The sequence below is a fragment of the Scyliorhinus canicula genome, chromosome 7 (assembly GCF_902713615.1).
Source record: "Scyliorhinus canicula chromosome 7, sScyCan1.1, whole genome shotgun sequence".
NCBI classification, from domain to species: domain Eukaryota; kingdom Metazoa; phylum Chordata; class Chondrichthyes; order Carcharhiniformes; family Scyliorhinidae; genus Scyliorhinus; species Scyliorhinus canicula.
Window position 1 is genome coordinate 34,026,560 of NC_052152.1, and position 14,992 is coordinate 34,041,551.

Here is a 14,992-nt window from a genome sequence, read left to right on the forward strand (position 1 = left end):
GCCTGAAGGGAGAATTGTAATAAGTATGTGGGGGGGATGTCAGCCTGCGATAGCCATCAGTGAGGACGGCGCTGCGGGAGGAAATTCCCACGAGAATTGTTTGAAAATTTAGTGAGGGGATCATGTGGTGGAGGGCCAGGTAGATATATTAAAATGCATGTAAATTAGGTTCCCGCCTTTTCTAGGCATGAACCTCATTATGTCACTGAGGGGCATGAAAAATCGGAAAACCCGATCTCGCCATCGAAAATCGCGTTCCCCGAAGAGGGTTCCCCCCCTCCCCCTGGGGGTGCAACGGTAAGCATAGCCCTCTGGGGGAGGGGGGGGGGGGGGGGGCAGGGACATGCCCAGGCCGAGCCCTGGCTCTGTCCTTGGCTGAGGTCAACACTGCCAGGCTGGTAGTACCAACCTGTGCTGGGGCAATGCCAGAGATGGACCCTCTGAGGAGCCCCATTGAGCGCGGGGTCTGTGTTATCTTTGTTGGGGGAGAGGAGCCCCCTATACTAATGCTTGTGAAGGTGGTGAGAGCTCACATGCTGACGGTGGTGGGAAGCCCTGAATCTGATGGTGCTGGTAGGGCGCCCCCGGTGCTTCTGGTGGGTAAGGGGGTTCCTCCCTGTCCTTGAGAGGGGGGGGTGGCATTTACTTTCTGTGCTGATCAGGTTTTGCCAGCTCTGCCAGGCCCCGCCTTGCTACAGCAACTGGATAAACCATGCCCACTGATATTTTTTCCCCCAGTGAGGCACAAAATCTGGACTAAAATCTCAGCTATGCAGCTGGAGGGCGACATGCTGGACTTCGGTCAGAAAAATATGGGAAAATTCCACCTATTCTAATAACTCTCTGGGAGGGAGTTCCTTTTTGTTGTAGTATTGCAAGATCACAGATATTTAAGAACATGTTGATGATTTTGCTGCTCCACATATGCAGGAGAAATTTTCCGTAATATTTAGATATGCTGAGAAAGACTGAGAAAGACTAACTACTGGAGCTGAATTTAGGGAAACTCTTAGTCTGACCATTTGCTTGCTTTCCTTTAGTAATACCTGTATATCCTGCTGCTCTTGTCAGATGTGTGCCTCTCCTCCCTCTACCCCATGCTCTGCGCCGTTTCTTTCAATATTTTCTGGCCCTACTTTGTTCATGACTCACTTGGGCTGAGCTCTTCCTGTTGCAGTATGTTCTATCCATAGCCTTTACCCATCGCCATACCCCCAGCAGAATTGGATTGGATTGGATTGGATTTGTTTATTGTCACGTGTACCGAGGTACAGTAAAAAGTATTTTTCTGCAAGCAGCTCAACAAATCATTCAGTACATGGGAAGAAAAGGGAATTAAACAAAATACAAGAAAATACAAGAAAATACATAATAGGGCAACACAAGGTATACAATGTAACTACATAAGCATTGGCATCGGATGAAACATACAGGGTGGAGTGTTAATGAGGTCAGTCCATAAGAGGGTCATTTAGGAGTCTGGTGACGGTGAGGAAGAAGCTGTTTTTGAGTCTGTTCGTGCGTGTTCTCAGACTTCTGTATCTCCTGCCCGATGGAAGAAGTTGGAAAAGTGAGCAAGCCGGGTGGGAGGGATCATTGATTATGCTGCTCGCTTTCCCCAGGCAGCAAAATTCCCCAGAATTTTGGGCACACTCACAAATAGATGCGATTGATGGCAATTTTGGAATCTTACGGGACACTCATCTGACTGCCAGTATAGAATCCGGAAATTCTCTAACAAATTTCAACGTGCGGCTCCTTTGTCATGAGCATCGGAAACAAACAAACATCTCAGCCATTGTCTGAAATCAAACCTACCTCATTAAATAGGCCTCTTTGAGGAATTCAGATTTTTCCTGATCCGTTGCCCCTTTTCTCAGCGCCTGGTAAGTAAATAATCATATTCTTGTGAAAATGCATTGTAACCTTGGCTAATAATATTCACCTTAATGTGAATGTTTTGGTGTCAGATCGAAATGCAATTTGTGTCTCAGAGTGGGGGGAAAGCACTACAGTAGATTTTTTGATTCCCAGGATCTTTGAGCAAGAACAGGACAAAAATAGTGCTAATGACAATCTGAATGGATTTTCCTGTTAGCCTTAGCGAGAAATCATATAGGACGCAATCTAACTGAAAAACTAATAGAGTATGTTCCAGGTAGGATTAGAGGAGTCGTTCCCAGTGCTTGTAGCGCCATAACGACCCCACTACCTAACGGCACTTTGTTTTTGTTTTAGTGTCCCAGCAGGGAACTCCTCCGTGCAGTAAGATATTGGGATGACAATTCTACAATTGCGAACCCCCGACACAACCCCGCCTTCTTCAACACATCTACAATGGGATCATCAAGGCCCCCGCGCCCCACCCTACCTCTTAGGGCAGGACACTCCCAGGTCTGATCCCGGTGCAGGCAAATTGTCTGCCTGGCACCTGACCAGTGCCCCTTCCACTCTGGCAATGCTACCTGGGGAGCCTGGCAGTGCCAAGCTAGCAACCAGGTGGCACTGCCAGGGCGGTGGCACCAGCAGTTCAAGGGTACAACCCTGCTCAGAGGCCTTCGATCACCTGGGTCTCCTCAGCGAGGCCGGCAGATGGCAGGTGCCCGTTAGGTCCGGTGCAAGCATGGCTAAGTAGGTTCTGAAACTGATTATTCCTCTGGTTAGATCTCGCAAGGCATACCGGCCGTTGTGAATCCTGGGGGAGGCCTATCCCGGGATTTAATGGCCGGGTCGCACTCCAGTTCTGCCAGGATGTAGCCGGTAGATCGCTCCCATAGTTTAGATGCAGAATTGGAAGTTCAACTGGGGCCTAGTCATTGGGGGGTCCAAAACAAATCTGACACAGCTATTTCCATAGAAAAATGGCCCAGGCTGTGTAGATAAGGGCAATGCACCTCTGGCCCAGAAAACCTAACTTTCATCCTCTTTGTCGACATTCACAAACTTAAATGACGTGTAGCACTCAATCCAAGGCCCAGTTTAAGAACTTTCATTGCAGCCATGAAAAAAACTCAGCAATTTAAATATTCATTTACCGCAAGACAAAAACATGCTTCCTTTCTATTGCCCATTTATACCAGTGAGCTGAACACACAGCACACTCCCAATAAGAAAATTGGGAGCTCACTCCCATCAGTTTGGTCGACCTCATTTGCATTGAAATGAAATGAAAATCGCTTATTGTTACAAGTAGACTTCAAATGAAGTTACTATGAAAAGCCCCTAGTCGCCACAGTCCGGCGTCTGTTCAGGGAGGCTGGGACGGGAACCAAAGATCATTTAGAGTAAAGATTAAAGGGGATCAGATAGCTGTCTGACAGCCCAAAGCTCAAGTTATCGGTCTTTCACACAATTGGTGCTGGCTAAATAATTTATCAAGTGTTTTTAGAATAACAAATGTCAGACACATGGAAAGATGGAGCTTGCACATATACCCTGCCTGCTCACATCTCTCACCAACATCCCCAGTGCATCTCACAATGAATTACTTGGAATTTCAGTCACTATTTAGTTTGGCAAATGTGACAATGCAAGTAACCATAATATTTTTTAAAACAGTGAGATGAATCATTAGTTAATTGAGTAATGGCTGGGGGCAGAATGTTCATCTCAACACTGGGAGAATTTCTGGGTCTTCTTTGCCTATCCATAGGATCTTGAGTGCTGATCTAACAAATGCCGGGACCTCAGTTAACATCTTCTGAAGGATGGCCCCTCTTAAAATATAGCATTCCCTCACAACAATATTGAAATAACAGCAGAGATTTTATACGCAAGCCTTCAATACATTCCGCGTTCAAGCTTTAGTTCTGAAATGGGGTAAGACTTGATAGGTATAATTGGGAGATTTTGGGCGGGATTCTCAGATCCGGGTCTGAGAATTGGCCGGGGGGGGGGCAAGAATCCAGCCCCCGCCAGCTGCCAAATTCTCCGGTGCCAGGGATTTGGCGGGCACTCGCAGCAGCCCCCCCCAGCGATGCTCTGGCCCGCGATGGGCCGAGTGACCACCCGGTTTTTTTGCCGGTCCTGCCGGCATAAATTAGAGTAGGTCCTTACCAGCGTGACCTGGCGGCGCGGGCAGCCCCCGGGGTTATCGGGGGGGCGGGCGCGGGGGGATTTGTCCCCGGGAGTTGCCTGGCCCGCGATCAGGGCACATCGATTGGCGGGCGGGCCTGTGCAGTGGGGGCACTCTATTCTTCCACACCAGCGGAAGTAGCGGTCCCCATGGCCGGTGCGGAGACGAAGCCCTCTGCGCATGTGCTGGGATGATGCACTCCCGCGCATGCGCAAACTCGCGCCGGCCTGCGGAGGCCCTTCGGTGCCAGTTGGCGTGGCGCCAAGCCCCTTCCCCGCCAGCCGGCACGGCGCAAACCACTCCAGGGCCGGCCTAGCCCCTTAAGTGCGGAGGATTCCACACCTTTGGGGCGGCCTGACGCCAAAGCGGTTCAAGCCACTCCTCGGCGCCGGGACCCCCTACCACGCCGGGTAGGGGAGAATCCCGCCCTTTATTCTAAGAGGTAAGCGTAATGCAAGATTATAAAGTTATACATTGTAGCTTTAACTTTAGATCTATTCTGATGAATCATTGGTTGGATGTTTAACAATTTTTTTTCTGTTGTTCAGGGAACCACCAGGGATTCGTTCAGGTTGACTTGGTGCATTCCCAATATTTTGGGCGAGATCGTCCGGCTATTAGCGCCAGCAGAATCTTCCGGTTCTGCCGATGGCACACTCCCGCGGGTTTCCTGGCGGCGTGGGTGTGGCCGTCACCACTGTTTGTATAATATGTAAATGAGCGGTAATACGGTAAGGCTCCTACAGGTACGGGGGTAGATCCCTGCCTGCTGGCTCCGCCCAGTAGGCGGAGTATAAATGTGTGGGCTCACCGAGCTGTAGCAATTTCGGCAGCAGCTGCAGGAGGCATCACATCTCTGCTTAATAAAGCCTTGATTACTCTCTACTCTCGTCTCATCATAATTGATAATGCATCAATTTATTAAGCAGAGATTTTACAGCGAAATGGACCTACGCATCAAGCCAGATCGCCTGCAGCTGTACCCTCAAGCAGACAACGCCACGTCAGCCTTCGACCACTGGCTAGCTTGCTTTGAAGCCCACATCGGAGCGACAGAACAACACTCAGAAGCACAGAAACTCCAGATACTGTGCACACGTGTGAGCTCCGATATTTTTCCCCTTATCCGGGATGCGCCAACTACACTGGGGCCATGGCGCTTCGAAAGAATTGCATCCAGCCGATCAACAAACTCTACGCCAGGCACCTCCTGTCTACGCTGCAACAACTCCCCGGTGAGTCATTGGACGATTTCTGGCGTGCCCGGCACGCCCTGGCGAGGAACTGCGATTGCCAAGCAGTTTCGGCCGTTGAACATACTGAACTCATAATCAGGGACGCTTTCGTTATGGGCATAGGGTCGGCGTACATCCGCCAGCGCCTCTTAGAAGGGGGTACGCTCGGCCTCGCGCTGACCAAGAAACTCGCGAACTCACTAACGGTAGCCTCCCGTAATGCACAAGCGTATGCCCCGACCGCATGGCGACCCCCTCCTGAACATCATGGACCCCACCAGCGACCGGCCCCAGCCAACCCCAAGCCTGTGCCGCGCGGCAACCAGCCAACCCCAGGGGGCCCAAGTGCTACTTCTGCGGGCAGACAAAGCACCCTCGGCAGCGCTACCCGGCGCGGAGTGCAATCTCCAAGACCTGCGGGAAGAAGGGGCATTTCGCTGCGGTGTGTCAGGCCCGGTCGATCGCCGCTGTATCCAGGCCCATTGTTCCTGCACCCCCCACGTGCGACCCGTGGGCGCTGCCATTTTCGTCCCCGCAGCCCACGTGCGGCCCGTGGGCGCCACCATCTTCCCCCCATCAGACCTCGGTGGCCCGTGGGCGCAGCCACCTTTAACGCCACCCGCCATGTGCGCCCCGTGGGCGCTGCCATCTTCGGCACCATTTTGGACGGCACCTCAGGCCCCCTGCTCGTCGGGCACCTCACCTGGCCGCTCATCGCCCGCAACCGCCCCCGACCAGCCCGGAGCCCACCAACACCAGCCGCAGCTCGCCTCCATCACGCTCGACCAGTCCCGGCGACACAAACTCGCAACCGCGACAACGACAGTGAAAGTTGATGGCCACAAGACATCTTGCCTTCTCGACTCTGGGAGCACGGAGAGGCTTCATCCACCCCGCTACGGTAAGGCGCTACTCCCTCGCAGTACACCCCGTTACCCAAAGAAGCTCCCTGGCCTCCGGATCCCACTCCGTGGAGATCCGGGGGTACTGCATCGCCACCCTCACCGTCCAGGGCATAGAGTTCAGCAACTTCCGGCTCTACGTCCTCCCCTATATCCTGCCTTGTTACTCGGCCTGGACTTCCAGTAAAACCTCCAAAGACTAACTCTAAAATTCGGCGGACCCCTACCACCCCTCACCGTATGCGGCCTCATGACCCTTAAGGTCGACCCACCCTCTCTGTTTGCAAACCTCACCCCGGATTGCAAGCCTGTCGCCACCAGGAGCAGACGGTACAGTGTCCAGGACAGGACCTTCATCATGTCGGAGGTCCAGCAGCTACTGCGGGAAGGCATCATTGAGGCCAGCAACAGCCCCTGGAGAGCCCAAGTGGTAGTTGTAAAGACTGGGGAGAAACACAGGATGGTCATTGACTACAGTCAGACCATCAATCGGTACACGCAACTCGACATGTACTCCCTCCCATGCATATCTGATATATAGTCAATCAGATTGCACAGTACCGGGTGTTCTCGACAGTGGACCTGAAATCTGCCTACCACCAGCTCCCCATCCGAAAGGCGGACCGCCAATACACTGCATTCGAAGCAGATGGCCGCCTTTATCACTTCCTTAGGGTTCCCTTCGGCGTCTCTAATGGGGTCTCGGTCTTCAAACGGGAGATGGACCGAATGGTTGACCAGTACGGACTGCGGTCCACCTTCCCGTACCTCGATAATGTCACCATCTGCGGCCACAACCAGCAGGACCACGGCGCTAACCGTTTCAAATTTCTCCACTCCACCAAACTCCTGAACCTCACGTATAACAAGGAGAAGTGTGTGTTCAGCACCAACTGCTTAGCCATTATGGCTATGTGATGCAAAATGGAGTTCTAGGGCCCGACCCCAATCGCATGCGCCCCCTCATGGAACTCCCTCTCCCCCACTGCCCCATGGCCCTCAAACGATGCCTGGGGTTCTTCTCATACTACGCCCAGGGGGTCCCTAACTATGCGGAGAAGGCCCGCCCCTCATCCACACCACAGTTTTCCCCCTGACTGAGGCTCACCAGGCCTTCAACCGTATCAAGGCCGACATCGCCAAGGCCGCGATGCACGCGGTCGACGAGACCCTCCCCTTTCAAGTCAAGAGCGATTCATCAGACATCGCTCTGGCCGCCACCATCAACCAGGCAGGCAAACACGTAGCATTCTTTTCCCGCACCTTCCATGCCACCGAAATTCGGCACTCCTCTGTCGAAAAGGAGGCCCAAGCCATCGTTGAAGCTGTGCAGCATTGGAGGCATTACCTGCCCGGCAGGAGATTCACTCTCCTCACTGACCAATGGTCGGTTGCCTTCATGTTCAATAATACACAGCGGGGCAAGATCAAAAATGATAAAATCTTAAGGTGGAGGGTCGAGCTCTCCACCTACAATTACGAGATTTTGTATCGCCCCGGTAAGCTCAATGAGCCCCCGTTGCCCTATCCCGAGGTACATGTGCCAGCGCACAAGTGGACTGACTCCGGGCCCTACACGATGGTCTCTGTCACCCAGGGTCATTCATTTCTTTCACTTCATAAAGGCCCACAACCTCCCCTACTCCACTGCGGAAGTCAGGACGGTCACCAGAGACTGCCAGGTCTGCGCGGAGTGCAAACCGCATTTCTACCGGCCAGACCGAGCGCACCTGGTGAAGGCCTCCCGCCCCTTTGAACGCCTCAACATGGATTTCAAAGGGCCCCTCCCCTCATCCAACGGAAAAACGTACTTCCTGAATGTGGTCGATGAATACTCCAGATTCCCCTTCGCCATCCCATGCCCGATATGACGTCTGCCACAGTCACCAAAGCCCTCAATAGCATCTTCACTCCGTTCGGTTTCCCCGCTTACGTCCACAGCGACCGGGGATCGTCCTTTATGAGTAATGAGCTGCGTCAGTTCCTGCTCAGCAAGGGCATTGCCTCGAGCAGGATGACCAGCTACAACCCCCGGGGAAACGGGCAGATGGAGAGGGAAAACGGGAGAGTCTGGAAAGCAGTCCTGCTAGCCCTACGGTCCAAAAATCTCCCGGTCTCCCGCTGGCAGGAAATCCTTCCCGACGCCCTACACTCCATTCGATCGCTACTTCGCACTACAACTAATGAAACCCCCCATAAACGTCTCCTTGCCTTCACTAGGAAGTCCACCTCCGGGGTTTCAGTCCCAACGTGGCTCGGAGCCCCAGGACCCGTCCTCCTCCGCAAGCATGTGCAGCTCCACAAGGCGCACCCGTTGGTCGAAAGGGTACAGCTGCTACTTGCGAACCCACAGTACGCCTACGTGGCGTACCCCAACAGCCGCCAAGACACAGTCTCCCTCAGGGACCTGGCACCAGCTGGTTCCTCACTCCCCCCTCCAACTGCCCCGGCGTCACCTACCCTCCCCCCAGCGCACATCACCACAGCCCCCGCTCCAGGACGATCCGTCCACCCTTTGGTTCCACCCAGGGATGAGGATGAGGACTACACGCTCCCGGAGTCACAGGCAACCAAGCCGGCGCCTGCATCACCACCGGGACTGCCGTGTTCACAACGGAGGATCAAAGCACCCGACCGGCTAAATTTGTGAACTTCCACCAAACTGTACTCTTTAAAAATGCTCACATACCATGTAAATAGTTTTTAAAAATGCTCACATACTATGTAAATAGTTTTACGCCACCCCCGCTGGACTCTTTTTTAACAGGGGGTGAATATGGTAGTCACCACTGTTTGTATAATACGTATATGAGATGTAATATGGTAAGGCTCCTGTACTACAGGTACGGGGGTAGATCCCTGCCTGCTGGCTCCACCCAGTAGGCGGAGTATAAATGTGTGTGCTCACCGAGCTGCAGCCATTTCGGCAGCAGCTGCAGGAGGCAACACATTTCTGCTTAATAAAGCCTCGATTACTCTCTACTCTCGTCTCGTTATTATTGATAGTGCATCAGTGGGGTGGAATCGAAGTAAAATCCCATTGACAGCGGTGGGACCAGGAATCCCGCCGTCGACCAAAGGCCTCCTGCCACCAAGAAACACATCAGGGAAAGGCCAGAGAATCTCGCCCTTTGTGTTTTTACTTCAAATTTATGGCGTTTGCAGGTTTACTCTTACTTTTGGTTGTGTGGCTAAGATCTCCTGGCGCACAATGCAGTAGTCACTCTCCTCCCACCTTATGAAACACACATTGTTGACACACTTACCTTTACGGCTACTTTGACATCGCCACTCCCAGGCCCCAAAATGTCTTCAGCTTTTCCTTCAAACACTTCTCCAAATGCCCCACGACCAAGAAAATTTAGCAAAGTGAGTTTCTCCCTGGGAAACAATGGAAGAGACTCAAGCTCCACGTGTGTGGGGAAGCAGCTGGAAAAAATGTTCAAATTATTCATCAAATTTTCATCCACCATACTCCAAACTGTAAAGACATCAATACATATACATCAATACATATAAATCACAACTTAGCACCTCAGAAGTAAAAATCAATTCTCTGAGCCCATAAAGATACAAGTTGCGGGCAATATATGTGCACTAATCACAAATTTTCAAGCACTAACTCAGAGAATTTCCCCCAAAGTCTCTTTCACCATCATGTAAAAGTCAATTGAGAGATTGTTACTGTCACCGAGGGCTGTTATGATCGCTTTCGCTGTGCAATATGACCCTCCTCCTAATCTGTGCATCTGAAAATAAAGTAAAAGTCGCCATACTCCCAGATGACCACAGGCTGCTTTCCCCTTTGAGGGTAATTTAACCTCAGGATCACCACACCTCAGGCAAAGTTGGGAAGGTGGGCCTACATCTGAAAATAACCCCAATAGGGAATCCATGCCACGTCTATCACTCACAAATTTACATTTAGTTAACATATAAATGTTGTTGATTAATACACTTGCTACAACCTGCTTCGTTCCAGAATAAACCTTCGTCAGTAACTGCCAAATAATCATAGACACCATGTTATGAATTCTACCATCATTCATTGGATTCACAGGGCATCTTGTCTCTTGTTAATGATGGTACTGAAACTAATATAGGAGAAAGGAAAGAGCTGAATAGTACCTCGAGGTATACCAGATGTTTGTCTGAATTACGGATGCATTCATATCTCTGATCCATGCCAATTCCAAATCCGGATTATAGTTCACATGAAGAGTGGCTACATCTCCCATTTGTTTATTATGATTTGCATTTTGTGCTGGCAAATGTTAAGAAAATTAAGTTAGGTAAAGAAATATCTTTAAAAATGCATTGTGAATTTTATTAACAATGAAATTCTAGCCTTTACTTCAACATGGTGTGAAAGACGAGCTAGATGGCACTCGCCCAGATTCAGCAGCGTGAGGCTTGGACTGATTTAAGGCCTCAGCCTCATACCAAAGCTCAGAACCTAACAATTGCCTGAATATGGAGAGAATGACTTCAAGCCGATTGGCAGGGGAGCAGCAGGTTCAACAAGAACGGCCGCAATTCCAAGACGGTTCTAATGAAAGTGGAGGGCTCCAGACAAGGATAGGATCAAGGGAAGCCTTAAATACTGCTTACACCTCAGGGGATGTTTTGATTCCGCTTGCCCACAAAGAAACATGCAAAAAATAAAACAGTTAAACTTTTTGTTTTCTGGCCCTCAAGCTTCCAAATCATATTCTCTTGGCAAGATGGGTACCAAGCACGTGCTTCGCAAACCAGATTAAAATAATGCTGGTTTATGAATGACATCAAACTTCAACATTTCAATTAAGGTGTTCACTGCCCAATGTTAAAATAGCACAGGGTACACAGCACCAGGGACCTGGGTTCAATTCCAGCCTTGGGTGACTATGTGTATGGAGTTTGCACATTCTCCCTGTGTTTGCGTGGGTTTCCTCCAGATGTTCCAGTTTCCTCCCACAGTCTAAGGATGTGCAGGTTAGGTGGATTGGCCATGCTAAATTGCTCCTTGTGTCCAGGAATGTGCAGGTTAGGTGGGGTTTCAGGGATGGGGTGGGGTTAGTGGGCCTAGGTAGGGTGCTCTTTCAGAGGGTCAGTGCAGACTCGATGGGCCGACTGGTCTCCTTCTGCACTGTAGGAATTCTAAGAGCCTAGACTGACTTATTTTGCCTTGTAACCAATGCAATATTTCGAAGAGAGTATTTGGCAAACTCACCGTAAGCTGCTATGGACATACAGAAGACAGCCATTAGAACTGTAGCACAGACAGGTCCCAGTACTAGCAGGACAAGGTTTTCATGAGGCTCTGTTGAAACATTGTTTGGATAGTTTACACAAAATCTATTCAATATCAGATTTGCTTATGTCGATGTACTTTTGCATACACAAAGTTTACATACCTCTCTAATGCAATAAAGACCTTTTAAACTGAAACACATTCACTGGATCAAAATGTAGACAAAACATGCACTGGTGTGTTTGAGAAATATGAATACTTTTGCAGGCACCGTTATAAATATTTCCTTTATAAAGCAGAAAAAGATCAATTCTGACTTTGAATAGATTACAAAAATTAGTTGTTTTTTAAATTTTCCTGCAAACAGCCAACTTTTTAAATTAGGACAATTCACTTGTACTGACTACTAGAGTTTGATGAGCCAAAAGCTAGTGGAATGTGAGTTTAAGACTAAAATATGCCTAGAAATTGCTGTTTGCAGTCTTACCAGTCACAAGCTTCATATGGTTGTGTCACATCTTTCTGTCCAATATATTTTAAAGAGGCTTTACCCCAACTATTTTGAAGAGGTTAATTACTCTGTCAAGATAAGAGCCTATTAAACATTCTTGTGATAATATTGCAAGCAGTAATTTTTTAGACTATAATCTTAATGCAGTAACACTGCAGTACTAACATCCAAACATACACTCTACAATCACTGACACAAATGAAAATCCCAGTTATTTACTATTCAAAATTCACATAACACTTGCCATCCAGCAAAATCTGAATTTTCAAGTATAATTAATCTTGGACGCTGACTACTATTCCACATAACTGTGTGATGATACAGTATAAGAGCATCTTGATATACTAGAATGATGATTAGAGGCAAGGTTCTGTTTATGCCTATAGTTCCCCATATAGTGAGCTCCAAATTTCATCTAAATCCTGCCTTCTGACTTACAAGGCCGTGACAGAATTGAACTCGTACACCATACAAAATCAAATATATTTGAAAAACAAAGCAAAATAGAGGTAAGATTATGCAGCCACTGCATGAGATCACATTCATAAACAGTAGTGTGCACAATTTAACAACCACAAAATGCTTTAATGAAAATGTTTTGATTTCTATAATAATTTACTGAATTATAAGTAATAATTTATTTTGGAAAACTCCTCTGTACAATATCTATGACCTGAAAGACAGTATAATACCTCACCATAAAGCTTCATGATGATTTCCCCACTTGCGTCACTAAATTCACCCATGCCGATTCCATTAACTGCCACAACTCTCATTCGATAAATCCCACTCAAATGTTCATTACGCCAAGTACAGATAATATTACTGCAGGATCCCTGATTGAGCGTGATCCATTCATCCGAGTTGTTGAATCTCTGTCGGCCTGTCTCATTTTTGGAATTCCTGCTTAAAACAAAATTTTTTTAAAGTTCATGTTACAGGATGTGGGCCTTGCTGACTCGGCTTGCATTTATTGCCCATCCCTATCCATCCATTTCAGAGGGCGTTGGAGAGTCAATCACATAACTGTGACTCCGGAGTCACATGTAGGCCAGACCAGGTAAATGATGACAGATTCCCTTTTCTAAAGGACATTAGTAAACCAGATGGTTTTTTAAAAAATATTGTTATTATGACATTTGTATAAACAATAAATACAAACCAACACAAGAGCAAGAACAAACAGGAACCTCATAATAAATAAATAACTAACAAACACCCCAACCCCCTTGCCATTCCCCATTTTCGCCCCTTTACCTCCCTCCTCCCCATGCTGATGCCTCAATTCTTCTTGAATAAGTTGTTGAACAGCTTCCATCTACGGGTAAACCCATCAACCAACCCTCTTAAGACGAACTTGATTTTCTCCAACCTTAGGAACTCCGCCAGGTCACCCGCCCACACCCCCTGTTTCGGTGGCTCCGTTTCCCTCCACTCCAGCAAAATCCATCTCCGGGCTACCAGGGAGGCAAAGGCCAGAACATCAGCTTCTCTCACCCCCTGGACTCTCGCCCCCGGATCTTCCGACACTCCAAATATTGCCACTTCTGGACTCGCAACCACCTTCACCCGCAGAACCTCGGACATTGCATTCACGAATCCCTACAATTTTGGACATGCCCAAAATATGTGCAGATGGGTATTCATGACAACATTTTCATGGTCATCATTAGACTTTACTTGCAGATTTTTTTTATTGAATTCTGATTTGACCATCTGCCATGGAGGGAGTTGAACCAGGGTCCCCAGATCTTGCCCTGGGTCTCTGGATTACTAATCAAATGACAATACTTCCCCATTTTTAACCTCCATTTATTGAAATTCTGAACATTTTCAAATTATATCGAATTATATCACAAAGATTAAATACTTTCAGGATCAGGGCGGTCTGCATTTGAATCAGAATGGGGCGAACCTCCTTGCAGGTGAGTTTGCTAGTGCTGTTGGAAGGAATTTAAATTAGTTTGGCAGGGGGAGGGGACACGGTGTTAATGTAATAAGGACACATGATGAGTTTCACAGCATGTTGAGTTTCAAGGGTGGAAGGTGAGCTGGCTGTCCTCTACTTTAATGCTAGGAATATCACAGGTAAGACAGGTGCGTTAAGAACGAGTGTTGATACGTGGAGTTGTGATGTTGTTACCATCACAGAGATGTGGTTGACGGAGGGGCAGGACTTGCAGTTCAACATTCCAGGGTGTAGGATCTTCAGGCAAGACAGGGGAGGGTGTAAAAGAGGAGATGATATTGCATTATTAATTAAGTAATCTGTCAGCAGTAAGGAGGGACAATATCTTGAAGGGTCTTCTAATGAGGCTTTGTGGGTAAAGTTTAGGAATGAAAATAGGGCAGTCACACTGCTGGGAATGTATTATACACCCCCAAACATTCAGTGGGCAATAGAGGAGCAGATATGTAGACAATTCACTGAGGTGTGTAAAAACAATAGAGTAATTATATTAGGGGATTTCAACTTTCCCAACATTAATTGGGATAATCACATTGTAAAGAGAGTAAAGGGTGACGATTTCTTGAAATGTATTCAAGAGAGCTTGTTATATCAATGTGTTGAAAGTCCACCAAGGAACGGTGCAGTGCTGGATCTAATTTTGGAGTACGAAGCCAGAGAGGTGTTTGAGGCAGCAATGGGGGAGCATTTTAGTGATAGCGACCACAACATTGTACATTTTAAGTTTATCATGAAAAAAGATGATCTGCAAAAAAGGATTGAGGGTATGTTTGATTTTTTGAAATAAGGGAGGATCTGACCATAGCAGACTGGGAATAGCTTCTTCTGGTTAAATCTATAGCAGAACAGTGGGGGTGGGGCGGCATAAATAATGGAATTGGCAAGAGTACAAAATGTATAAAATGTTCCCTTTTAATCCAGAGAACCCTGGATGTCTAGAGATATTCAGGACTGATAAGAAAGGAAAGAGAGCAAATCTACAGAGGCCCTCATGGAGTACAGAAAGTGCAGGGGGATCTCAAAAAAAGGAATTAGGAGAGCACAGAGGGGGCATGAAAAAGCACTGA

The 14,992-nt window shown here is 48.3% G+C and overlaps 1 protein-coding gene across 9 annotated transcripts in view; it reads right to left on the bottom strand.

Annotated features, from left to right (window-relative positions):
- Positions 1 to 14,992, bottom strand: part of ros1 (c-ros oncogene 1, receptor tyrosine kinase) — a 335,442-nt gene that overhangs the window by 154,793 nt on the left and 165,657 nt on the right. For 8 of the 9 annotated variants that reach the window (XR_005461254.1, XM_038801721.1, XM_038801720.1 and 5 more), the window contains 5 exons: positions 12,654 to 12,862; positions 11,425 to 11,514; positions 10,341 to 10,476; positions 9,479 to 9,641; positions 1,819 to 1,883 (listed from right to left, as the gene is read on the bottom strand). Coding sequence is in view for 8 of the 9 variants with exons in the window: in XM_038801721.1 (XP_038657649.1) it covers positions 1,819 to 1,883; positions 9,479 to 9,641; positions 10,341 to 10,476; positions 11,425 to 11,514; positions 12,654 to 12,862 (663 nt within the window). In the remaining variant the exon portion in view is untranslated. The remainder of the gene's footprint in view (positions 1 to 1,818; positions 1,884 to 9,478; positions 9,642 to 10,340; positions 10,477 to 11,424; positions 11,515 to 12,653; positions 12,863 to 14,992) is intronic. The other variant, XM_038801717.1, reaches the window with a different exon arrangement.